At 43.2% G+C, this 13,258-nt stretch overlaps 1 protein-coding gene across 2 annotated transcripts in view; it reads right to left on the bottom strand.

Moving 5' to 3' along the window:
* cacnb2b (calcium channel, voltage-dependent, beta 2b) overlaps positions 1-13,258 on the bottom strand; it is a 40,696-nt gene extending 27,438 nt beyond the window's left edge. Inside the window, exon 1 of one of the 2 annotated variants that reach the window (XM_084368066.1) lies at positions 12,785-13,258. In XM_084368066.1, the coding sequence (XP_084224192.1) occupies positions 12,785-12,832 (48 nt within the window). In that variant the 5' untranslated portion in view covers positions 12,833-13,258. Of the gene's footprint in view, positions 1-2,189; positions 2,798-12,784 lie in introns of those variants that run through there. The other variant, XM_084368067.1, reaches the window with a different exon arrangement.

Here is a 13,258-nt window from a genome sequence, read left to right as displayed (position 1 = left end):
TAGAAAAATTGTTTTAAAAAAAGGAAACAGGTCTACCCGATATTCTTGTGGAAGCTTCCAGACGGCTCTGCTGCCTTATTGCCCCACTTCCTGTCTGGAAGGAGAGCAGGTATCTGGATGTAATGCCCCACTAACAGCTACTAAGAGGCTTTTCCTATTCTAGGTGCAGGCCACACTGTAAAGCCAGACAGAAGGCCATCCAGAAATGGTGAGCATTCCTCAAGCTCCAGTTTGTGTCTCACATTACGTTCATGTCGAGGATCTGTTCTTCTGAAGAACAAATACCCAGACATGCGTGTACCATTTAATGCTGTTTCAAGAATCCTTAAACCTGCATTTACTGATTTCTGGGCCACTTTGGGGAAGCAACAAACAAGCTATACACACGACACTGACATAGTTCTTATCTTTATTTTTTTCCCCCTATGTTTTCAAAGAGTTGCTTAATTACACATCCGGCGGATATGGAGCAACATTATCGTTCATTTGGAGTCTTGTTTCTGGCCACCGATATTTACTCATTATAGCTCTAGTGTTTTGTCTCCATGAACTCCTAAGGGAAATATCTGGCTCTTTAGCAGCTAAATGCTCTATTATGTTCATCAGCTGGTCACTAACTCGTCTGTTTAGCACTGGGGAGGTAGTGTAAGGTGGGTTTTCGGAGCCTTTCCGCTGAAAACTGCCGCTTGCTGCAGCCAAAAACAAAAGCGACGAGTGGTGATTACTCTGCATGAAAATATAAAATAATACCAATTTTTGTTGAAAATGTATCTAAAAAGTTGTGTAATAAGTAATTTATTACTCTACACAGACATTCACATTGTAACGTAATATATTATTTTACAATAAAGCTAATTTATAATATGTAATATATTGCATTTTGAAAGTAACTTGCCCAACACTGTTCCTAAACAACTGAGTAGGTGACATAAAGCAAAACAAAATGGCCTAAACAGACCTTCATTGCACGATCCCAGTCTGTTTAGGTTTTGGCAAGAAAACAACTCGGCTAGGTTTAGGAAAACTTCATGGCTTAGGATACAATCACTACATTACATTACCTTAGAAATGTACGTTATGTTATGTACGCGACGTTACTTCACTATGTTGGTATGTTAAAAAAAAACTTAGGAACGTTGACCTGGTCTCACACTGGACTGCGGTCTCCTATCTGAAATTGACGCTCTTTATACTTCTTCTCCCCACTTCGGCCTGTACAGCTGTAATAGCTGCTGCAGGTCACTGCTTAACGACAAATTTAAATATGGTTAATATTGAGCTGCTTCACTTTGCGACCTACTGTACATGGTTGTTTTTTTCTGAGGAGGACCGGCTCTTCTGTGGCCCCTGATGTATAGAAAACATCAGATCGGTCAACGTCAGACACCATAAGTATCGCAATCTCGTTCAAATCTTTATTTTTTATTACGCAGCGGATAGAATATTTTTTTATCCTGATAGTTAGAAAAGCAGTGTGACTCGCTTCGCTCTGTGACTTGAATGTAATACAGGAGAAGCACAACGGTTCCCTCAGTAAAAGAGATCAGTTCTCTCAGTCTCAGCAGTGTGGATGTAACATTGGTAAACAGTAAAATGCTTTTTTCAGGCAAATGATGAAAGTGATCTAGGTGACTAAAACACTGCAATGAAATCATGACAGAAATGTTCTTCTCATCTCAGGACATCATACAGTATGTGTATTGAAGGGGAACTGTTGCACAATATCAAACGTGTCATGTGTGTGAAAATAGAGCAGAATGAATACACTCCTTGAGCTCCTGTGGCCCAAACACAACATCACACCGAGCTCACAGCAAGTCCAAGAGCCATATGCGAAAGAAAAGGGCAAGAAAAGAGATTTAATCCATGTGATCTTCACAGCAGGCCAGTGGTTATGCAACTCTCTTTGAAGCTTGTGGTTTTGAACTGGACACATGACATGATACAGTACATGCATGTGGAAATGCATCTCTATCTGGCCCTGCGCATTGTGTCTGTTTTACTCAGTGCAGTGATGTGGAAAGGCCTCACACAAGGATTAACGCCCGGTGCAACAGATGGTGCATTCTCCTACCCTTCCTGTTCAGTGCGCACACACACGATCACGCACACAAACACGCGCGCGCGCGCACACACACACACACACACACACGCACATATGAAAAACACAGGAATATTGCATATTTTACCTTTTTCTTGGGTGGCATGGTTGTTAAAGCGCTCCACTTGTGTTATCCCACGGTTGTGACGACCAGATCAAATTATCGCTCACCTGGCTCCAGTAAATGAGACATGAGACGTGGACAGGCATGCCATGGGAGTTCACCTCAGGTGGGAATATCCGAGGATGCTGTCAGACTCGGGAAAAACGCCGTTCTTTGCGCGCCGTATCTGTGCGTAAAGGTGAGATATTTCCCAAGAAACCGCGACGCGCAGAGCACCGCCGGAGACGCGGATGAGTGGCGTGAGGGGTTTCACTTAAGTCTGTATTGTGAGTTGAGTGTAGTTACCCACTCCCGAGTCCTAGGGGGTATTAAAGGCTTATTTCTCGGAGCTGCATCTGTTGAGCCGCACACCGCTCAGTCTGACCTCAAGCACCGAACAAACCAAGAAGGTGTCCAAACCGTCCGCACCGCTCAGGCGTGCGCAATAACGCAAAGTGAGGGATGTCTCATTTAGGTTGTTGGCCAGAGTTGGCTCCGTCCTCTGCGCTTACGATGCCTGATTAGTGAGTGAGTGTGTGTGTGTGTCTGTGTGTGTGTGTGTGTCCAAACAACTTCCTGCGGTTTGCGCTGCACAAATGGGAGTATTATCATGGCCCGGCTCCAAAATAGAAAGATGAAATTAAAAAGCTAGCACGACATAATTCCTTTGTGCGCCCGATTTACAGCATACAACCGCCGCTACTCACCCTCCACAGGGCGCAGTCGTGATATTCCCTCACCACATTAGTTCAGTGTCATTATGTCACTACTTTAAAACTCTCCACTTGCCAAGTACGAGCCACACACAGAGGCTGCGCTCAGCACAACTCTGATTTTTCTTCTTGCATCCTCAAGTTACCCTCAGACTGTGTGGAGCTGCCTTCAGAGGGGCTCAGCCTACACATGTTGCCACGTGGAAATATGTGTTATAAATAGCGTATTAAAGCTTTCTTAAAGCACCCCCCCCCCCCCCCCCCCCCCTCTTCAGAGTCGGGACAGCCCTAAAGAGATTACAAAGTAAATATGAGGTGTTTTAAATGTGCACTGTGGAGTTTTGGGGAAGAAAAGAGAAAGATTTTCTTTGACTGATTTGTTTGTTATGCTTCAACAAACTAAATAAACAAACTCTCCCTTTCCATGAGTGACTAAACTGAATAAACAAACTGACCTTAAAGGACAACACAATTTCATACTGTTTTACTTTGTTTATATGTGGCGGACCCTGCCACCTTTCTAGCTGCAAATAGTGTTCTGGGACCTTATTTTCCTCTGAGACCAGCTTGTTTATTCAAGTTCGAGTTTGTATTGTACTCATTAATATTGAAATTCTGAGATGGAATATATTCTCCAAAACTACGAAGTGCCCCTTTAAAGATCTACTTTGTAAGGAAAGGAGATTATTGAGTTTCATTATCAACTAGTCAAATGTTGACACTTTGGGATTGTAGGTTGGGTCCGTCGCCATCCCAAAGCATCAGTCTTGTGCTATTTTGTTTTGTCTCTTACGTGGTGATGGGGTTTAAAAACATACAGCATCATATTTTCTAAAACGTACAACTCACGCCAAAACAAAAGATTTGATTTTGGGATGAACTGTCCCTTGAACACCACCTGGACTTGCTAAAAATGTGTAGCTACAATTGGTCATTCCAATGAAAATTGTCATCTTGTACCTATAAACATGGACAAAATAATACAAAATATACCCGTGTGCTGACCAAACTTTCATAATCTTACAGTGAATATCCGAATGAAGTGGTTAGTCGGTATGGTAATACTTCCTCCACCTAAAGGTAAGCAACGCTGCATGGTCCATTTGTCGCCGTGGCCTGTAACCCAGACAGTCAGGCAGGGAATGTCAGCAGATGGGCGATACGGTGAAGTACCAAAATCTCCAGGGAGAGCTTTGGGAGGCGAGGGACACAGATGAGAGTGTTACATAACTGAGAATGGAAACGAAACACGGAGGGCCGGCGTCAGCTGGGCCGGCCTGTGACGGTGTGGAGCGAGAAGCTGTGACACTGACCTCTGGGTCAGACACACATCTGGACCTGCAACGCACACACATATAGGCTGCAGATGCACACTACACGTCCTTATCAATATCTCTACTGCTGGAGTGGACATCGCCATCAGAGGTCAGACCACTGTGATCACAGCAGCTGTGATAGAGACAGAAAGAGAAGCTGTAAATGGAAGGTGCTGACATTTAGCCCATGACCTGGGATTGCACCAGACTCAGGGCTTTACTAAATCTGCTCCATGACACCTCAAATCTCCTCCAGCGAGAGCCAGCTCTCCTCAAGTGCCAACAAAACGCTCCAACAGACTCCCTGTTTACTTTGACTCCCTCTAAGCACATCTGTGAAGTTGTTACATAAGGCGGTCGGATCATTGCTTTGCTGCTGAAACGAGCCACATATGGAACTAAACCATTTATACACTCTGTACATTACTGTCATGCATCCTCCAAGTATGTAAGCATTTACTTCTGAGCCTCACACTTTGTAAAGCCTGCTGAAAAAAAATTCTTAATTTTGTTCCCAGTGCAAGCACGAAGAAACTGAGGTTAGTATGAGTTGACAGTAAATGATTTGAGAACCAATCAATGGAACTGAGCAGACACAAGAATGCCAAAATCACTTCATCGAAGAAAAACGGCTTTTCTAAGCACCTCCATTATTGTTCATGTGTTGTGCTGCAACGGTCCTGTGCTAATGTATGTGGTGCAGACAGCAGAGCAGGCTGACCAATGGCTGAAGGCTAATGCTTGTGCCTTAATTAAAGACAGAGGACAAATTAATAAGGTTCAAGAAGCAGGTGGAGGGGATGGTGGTGGAGTTACAGGTGAAAAGGCTGCCAAGCCAGTGACCATAGTTCAGGACTGAGGTTCAACATAGTCAAGTGTGAAACCACTGGATATTTTGAAGGAGACCTCAGGGCACAGAACAAATATTTTTGATGGGGAGTCAGGACATCTCCAGCCAAAATACGTATTTTAAACCAAAACATGATCTTTTCATGACGCTAATCAAGATGTGTTTGTGCCTAAACCGAACCACAGGATAAGCACAGCTCTGTCATGACATGAAATTGAAAACTGAACCTCAAGAAACGTAATGTTGCAAATTAAAGACTTCACCTCGACCTCGCACAGCATGACTCCCTCCCTTCTGGCGACTGAGTTGGATTTAACTGATGTTGATATTCACATAGTCTTAGGCAAAAGTTGTTTTTTCCGGGTAATTAGGTAACAGATTAGGAGAGATTATAACATCCTGACCAGGAGTAAAGCAGCATGAGCAACGGAAGAGCTCGAACATGGTGTATTTTGTAAATAAAGAAATCAAATAACGGACAAAATTGGACGGGACGATTTGGATAACTTTCACTACACTTGTCAAACACTTGGACTTGATCCATCATTTTTACTTAAAAGACTTATTCACTGAGCGGTTCAGTCACTACTGCAGCGTTCACAGAGCCTCTATCACACAACGCCATAAAAAAACCCATCAGTCATATCACTCCCCTCATGCATTCACAGCACACGTGTTCATGTACACATGTACATAAACAAACATCTGTCCCTAAGCTTCTTACAACCAGAACGCGTGTGTGTGTGTGTGTATGTGTGTGTGTGTGTGCTGTCAAGCTGGGGCCAATAGTGCAGGGCAGGGCTGCTGGGCCAGAGATGGATGGCACGCACAATTTCAGGCAAAGCTCCAGACCTCGGCCTTCCACTCTGCCCTCCACTGTGTCCACACAGCTAGAAACCACACATCTGCCCCGGGCCTAAAGAAAGACTCCACAAGTCATTATTGCTCGCATTCGGACGCAACTGGAAAGTTTTTTCATTAAACCGCGGTCAAGCAATGTCAGCACTCGTTAGCCCCTCCCATTTCACACTCATTGATTTGAGCCTAATCATCACCTTTTCTTTTTTGTAAATGCTCTTTTATTTTTCAGCTGGCTGAGCATGGTGCTGTAAAGCGGGCTGGAGAGGAGTGCAGAGGGCTTTAGGACAGTTTTGACCGCACAGCTGTTGGACACGTCAAAGGCAGATGTGCAAAAGAGCAAAGACAATGGTTTTATGTTCTGCTCTCCCTCTAGAAACCTAAATTAAGCCCATAAAAAAATGCTGTTTCTTTGGTCCAAAACAGAGCGACTGTGCTTTGGGTGAGCATGGCACCAGACTGCTGTCTGCTGAGATGACTAAAAATATATCTGAAACATTCGTTTTTAAGAAATTACAGCCAAAGATAACCAGTTCCAAAGCAGATAAAGCTGACAGAAATGAAAAAGCACTCAAACTGAACTCTGATAATCCACTAACAGCCCTCCCCTTCCATCCCTTCTCACTCCTCCCTCCTGTCGACCAGCCACAGAGGCAGCAGTACTCACCCAGGAGACATTTTTGTTCTTGGGCCCTTTTGACATGGCTTGCAGGCGGAGAGGCCAAAGGCCCGACCCCCGAAACGCTGAGCGTCCTCGCGCACACACGCAGATCCAAGTCCACCTTCAGCAGCAGCCCGCTCGGATATGGAGACGGGCTTTTCATTTGACGTCCTTCACTGTTTTCTCCTGTGCCAGCAACCCTCACCAGATTTACATCTGCCTGGAGCTTCGCCCTCCAATCACACCCGGCTCAACATGATCCAAAACTGACTCAAGAAGGAGGAGGAGGAGGAGGAGGAAGAGGAGGAGGAGTGGGAGACTGAAACAAATAGGATAACTCCAGAAGTGCCCGTCAGAGGCAGAAATAGATCATGCAGGAAAAGTTCCTTCAGTCGTTCACCTGAATCCTCCTCTTCCTTCTCCTTGTCAGTGGCTGTCTGCTCTCCTCAGATTCATTAAGCCTGTATGAATATGCAACCAAACATCTGGCTGATGCCCCTCCTCCATGATGCCGGAGGCTGGGGCCAGCAAACGGCCAATCCTGCCCTCCTAACATCTGGGAGCGGAGAGATTGAGAGGAGATGGATGGAGAGAGAGAGGTGGAAATATAGGAAGGGAGGAATTCGGTGATGAGAAGGGAGAGAGGTAGGAGAGCGGAGCTAGAGAGGTGGAGGGATGTTGAGTGTATGAGGAGGGAGGACAGACGACTGGAGAGGGCCAGTCAGGGCCGACACAGATTGGAGGGCAGGTTACTGATCCCTAACATGAGATTAAACAAACAAACATGTTTCACTGAATTGGTTCTAGTGGAAGACAGAATATTTCTCCATAACCTGCCTCTTCATTTCACACAAAGACAGACAGGAGAATGAGACAACATGCACATTTGCAATTTTGTCGCTCTATGATTGTGTTTGTTTTTGACTGTAATCACGGCGCTGAGCTCCACGACAGTGATTGGTCGGAGAGAGGAAGAGATGGATTGACGGCATGAGAGATTGATGGTATTATAGATGAATGTCTCTCTCTGCCAATCCCAAATCCCAAACTCTTTTTCTTTTTTTCATGAGCCCCTTCACAATGTCCTGAATATACAGCGTGGTAGGCAACTGCAAAATACATAAAATAATGTTTTTAATGCCTCTCAAAGTTTAAAAACACAAACAGAAATCAGGAACAAGTTTTTGGTTTCGACTTCCCAGACTCTTGTCGTGGTCGCCATGTGAGCTTTGGTTGACGTTGTGTTCCTGGGCCACAACTCTACCCAATTAGTATGCAGCTGATCTGAATGTGATTGGTCCTACACTACGCAGAGCTGTATTTCTGTTTTATTTGACAATCGTTGGATATTTTAGAACGGCGGAAAAGAAAAGGAAAGCTTATTTTGTGTTAAGATAACTTGGTTTCTCTGAGTAAAAGTCTTGTGTTTGACCCATCCATCCACCTCTTTCCTGTCTCTACGGGACCGTTGCTCTTTATACGACGTTGCCCTGATTATACAAAGTTGGTTTTGTGCATATATACGTAACCAATATGATTTTTTTTCAATGCCTAAACCCAATCAATGAAATCTTCTTGTGCAAACTTCCCCAAATCTAATGCACTGCAGGACAGAGAAGCTAACGTTAGCATGAACTTGCTCATGATGCTTAGTTTAACTCTGATATTAGTGGCATTGACACACTGGTATCAATCCCTCACATGTTTTTCTCATGTAATCTGTAACCCCACACATTGTAGTTTGCTAATGCCATGCTAATGCTATGGCTAGGCTTTAGAAGTAAAGAAATCCTAGGTTACTGCTGGAGGTAACTCGTCATCCAGGCATGCTAATGTTAGCGGCTTACATTAGAGCAGATAAACGTGCAGTTTAATCCATTCCTTACACTTTGGCTCTTGTGTTTTTGGTTTTAGAAAGGCTTTAGTACAAGAGACGGCCCTCAAAGCTCTTTTACACAGAGGGCTTATCTCTAACTACAACCTCATGCTCGCTGCATCAACAAGTGGAGAAATTCATAGCTGGACAGGAATGAAGTGACTAGTTGCTAAACTAAAGCTTAGTTTTATAATACATCGCTGTGTTATTTAGTCAGTTTTGAGGTGTCTGTAGTTGAATTACTAAACTTTGGAGAGAGCCAGGCTAGCTGTTTCCCCCTGCTGCCAGTCTTTATGCTAAGCTAGGCTAATCGCTGCCATACTCAACACACAGATGTGAAAGGGGTATTGATTTCTTAAAATGTTTGACTGAGCCTTTAAGTGAAAATGTGTTGACAATAACAGGCTGTACTTGGTGGATTACTTTTATCTAAGCAATGACAGAAAATATATTCTCTATCACAAATATTTTCTTGTCAGACAATGAATATTTAATTAAAGAATTGCAACAGCGTCCACTTATCTTTTTAAAAACTTTATTAGCAAATAATGAACCCCCCTACTCGTCTAAACTGCATTTCTAAGAATAAATAAATATATAAATGAAAGCTGAGCAGGCCTGAAGAGCTTTTTGGGTCCTACACAGATACTCGTCTGTGATCTACAAGCCCATCGCCTCCAGTGAGGTAGGAAATAGCAGTGCGAGTGTTGAGTGAGGAAACAAGTCAATACTGCAGCTCGCAGCGTGTTTACAAAATCCACAAGATTTTGATTCAGCGTGATAATCAATGAGCACCTCGGCACTGTATGGATCCGCAGCCCTTATAGATTCACCTTGACAGGAACGGGCTACGAAGAGGAAAGGAATCAAAACTACCTCTGCAGTATAAAAAATTCATGTTGCATCCTGCACATGAAATAAAACTGGAGGTTGAGATGTGGCACCACCACAACCAGAGATGCCCCAAAAAACGCTGGAAGTAAAGGTGTGATCAGAGCTATCTGTATTTCCTGTAAACAAATAAAATGAGGAGAACATTTTTCACATATGTCCTCCCCTCTCCAAAATATAACATGTGTGAGAACAGCTGATTATACATTTCAGTGAAAAGATTAAACTTTTCTCAAAAACAGCAGTCACTCCTGAAAATCACACAAATAAAATACCTCCACCAAGTCATCTGTCTTCAGTTTGTAAGCCTCTCCCAAAATTTACAAACCTGCTTCAAATTCAGGTGTACAGCAGGTGAATCCGCGTTGAGAGACACAGCAGTGATTTTCTAGCAATGGCAATAAAATGCAGTATGCCTCTCACCACATTCCCTGTCTGTCTGTCTGTCTGTCTCTTGAGTATATACAAAATGAAAAAACACAAAACTCCCAAAAGATAAAACGTGAAGTTCCCTCCATCCTGTAACACTTAGTGCTTCCATTTAAAATACATTAGATCTGCAACAATTAGACAATTAATTGATTATTCGATCCAAAGTAAATTAATCGTGAAAATCTTATAATCCTTTCAATCATTTTTTGTGGTTCCAGCTTCTTAAATATAAGGATTTGCCGTTTTTGTCATTTATGATCAGTGTTGTAAAAAGTCATACCTGAGTAAAAGTAAAGACATCATGTAAAAATATGACTGGCAAAATTCAAAGTCACCCATATGAATACTACTTGAGTAAAAACCTTTAAGTATCTGATATTAAATGTACTTAAGTATCAAAAGTAATTTCCTAGGAATACTGTATAATCAGGGTTGACCGATTTTTAGCCTGATTGTCAGATAGAATAAATTAATTTAAAAATGTGCTACTTTGGCTCTGATGCAGCATGTAATCTGTAAAGTAACTAGTAACTAAATAACACAATATTTGCCTCCGAAGTGGAGTGGAGTGGAGGTATAAAATAGGTAGCGTGACATGGAAATACTCAAGTAAAGTGCAAGCACCTAAAAATTGTACTGAAGTATGACACTAACAAGAACAAGAATCCACGTTTCACAACCAAATGTTACACTAAGATTGCAAAGATTTAAGAAGTGGACGTGATCATGTGAGAGACTTTCCCTCCAACAGTTTCAAAATAAGTGGAGAGGGTTAAGAACAAACAACCGGAATGTATTTAACCTGAAACGTCTTTGCTTTGAAGAAATGTTTATAATGTGGACAACTGAGTTCTGCCCTCCACCTGTTGGCCGAGCCGTCCTCACGCTCAACATTATGAAAACAGCAACAACAAAGAAACAGTTAGGTGTCTTAAGCTCCTTCTTAGAGCCAGGCAGCCACTTAAGGTAATCCAGCTTTGTTCTCTGCCAGCAGCGGCCACACCTGGAGGAACATTTTCTTAAAAAAAATATAAATCTAAAGTGACATTTGGTTAAAACTGTGCTGGAAGAGATTTTTTTTAACAAAGCTGACATTACTTCTGACATGTTGATTTGGATGTGTATCATGCACTATATCAGAAATTGGCCCTAAACCAGTGTTTCACAGACTTTTATGATCCTTTAAATCAAAGTTATGTCTACTTGCAACCAAAGAGGAGATGTTCCCTCCTCAGACTGTTTCATTTGATTTTGGATGCATGATGAGAGAAAACTATCCAAGATTTCATGATGAGAAAGCAAAGATTAGAGAAAAATCTGGAAAATAAACATAAATTGTGTAAATTGTTGCCAATTTTGGAGCCGTCTTTGGGGCAACAAATCTGCATATTTTTCACGAGATGTCGCAACAACTTGGAGTCGTGTTAGTGACAAGAAAATGGGATATTTTTGAGATTTTTAGCCAGTTTCTAGCCAAAAACCAAGTATTTTTAATGAGCTGTAAGGACAATTTCCAATTTACCTATAAGACAAAACATAATCTTTTACAAACCCTAACCAAGTGGTTTTTGTGCATAGACCTAACCAGAACATATCAGTGATTTGCAGAATTGCAGATTAGCGAATGTGTAATCTAGTCTTCAACCTTCCAGGTTGGGAACCCCTGTCCTAATAAAGTTGTGACTTAGATTGATCAATCTTTTAAAAAATCTCATAGACGACTGTGTATTCGGCAACACAACACATAATGTGCTGCGGCAAATGGAGTGAAAATAACGGATGAGTGATGAACATTAGCCAGACAGGCATTAACCACTTATCACAAGCTTTTTAAGCCTGAGTGCATCAAAGCAACACATGTTGTAGATTTTCCTCATATTTACGTGCATTTCCTCGGCTCAGGGTTTTTCACTCTCATTGACACTGAATGTGGGCATCAGGTCCCACTTCTTGATGTGTCGATGCTTTTAGCCGTGTGTGGCTTTTCGATCCTTTAAGTTTCTCTCCTGGCTTGTTGCTGAGGTGGGCACACACACTGCATGCAGCAACACAGATTGTGGTAATCTGCGCTGACAGCCTATTGAGCGTTGAGGAGCTGACAGTAAGCCTATTTCATGTAGGGATGTGGTTACGATAGGTCCTCCGCAGTCAGCGCCATCACACAATGCACAGCTCTGGGACTCTATAGTATCGGCTGCAACGGGATTTAACAGAGGTTGGGTAGACACATGAAGAGAAAAATCAACAATGGCTGTAGTGATGAAGCAGCGAACAGAGGGAAGATGAAGGACAGAAGGAGAGAGTTGGTGGGAAGACGAGAAGAAATAAAGAGGAACAGGTGGAGGAGAGGTGTGAGACTGTCCTCCCTGCTCCTCGCTGTCATTGAGAGGACAGTAAAACCTGGCCTGTAATGAGATAACTGCACCTGTCTGTCCTCCCACGCTCACCTCCTCCTTGAGACAGCTCATACAGGACACATGATGTGAGGAGAACAGCTCATCTAAGCAGCTGTCATGTATTTAAAATCACCTTATCGCCCTAAACGCAACCTATCCCCCCAAAAAACATTTTTATTTTACTAGCTTGGCACTGAAATCAAACTGTTGCCTCACAGACAAAACACAGATTATCGGCGTTTAGGTCATGTCTTCATGGAGTCCTGTGCTGGAATCAATACAGAGAGCTGTTTCACAATGCACCTGTCTGTCCTGATAAACTGCAGCCTGAATGAAAACTCAGTAGAGAGCGCCACAGCAGCAAATAACAGGTTGTACGAGTCGCACACACGGCTGCTGGTGCCTAAAATTGTGAATGAATTCTGAGGGTTATTTGCAAAAGTGTACAGAGACTATATGCAATAATCTGCCTTGGCTCGTGTATCACCCTCCCCTCCCCTCCCCTCCCTCTGCTACAACTCCACTGTTGCTATGGGATCAAAAACACAAGGAGAGATGCTGCAAGTGATGCTGCGATGGTCACTTACATAGGTGGACTGCACTCTCCGCCAGTGTCCCAGCCCACAGCAATACATCAAGACATCCAGTTAGGGGAAGAAGAGGGGACAGGCTGATAGAGCCTCCGGGGTGGTGGGTCGTCTCAGGCCAGGATCCTCATGGCACAGGTGATCCACCTGATCGCCGGCTCTTCAGGTAGTCGGGATCCCGCAAGAAAGAAAAAGGATCTTATCTCTTTGGTCCACCTGAGGTTTCAGTGGCTGCTAAGTTATGTCCTCAGATGACTCCAAAAAACAAAGAAAAAAAAAAACAAGACGTCTCACAGCATCTTCAAAGTCCTGCGCTCTGTGGGGAGCCGGGATCCAATCAGTCCTGAATCCAGTGAGTGTGTGAGGTTTGTATGTCTTCTTGATGTGTGTGTGTGTGTGTGTGTGTGTGCGTGTGTGTATGTGTGTGTGTGTGTGTGTCTGTGTGCTCACCTCATCTCATCTCAGAAGGACAGG

This window comes from Pagrus pagrus (assembly GCF_965226575.1).
Source record: "Pagrus pagrus genome assembly, chromosome: 12".
Lineage (NCBI taxonomy): Eukaryota > Metazoa > Chordata > Actinopteri > Spariformes > Sparidae > Pagrus > Pagrus pagrus.
This window is presented reverse-complemented; position numbering and strand designations above follow the sequence as displayed.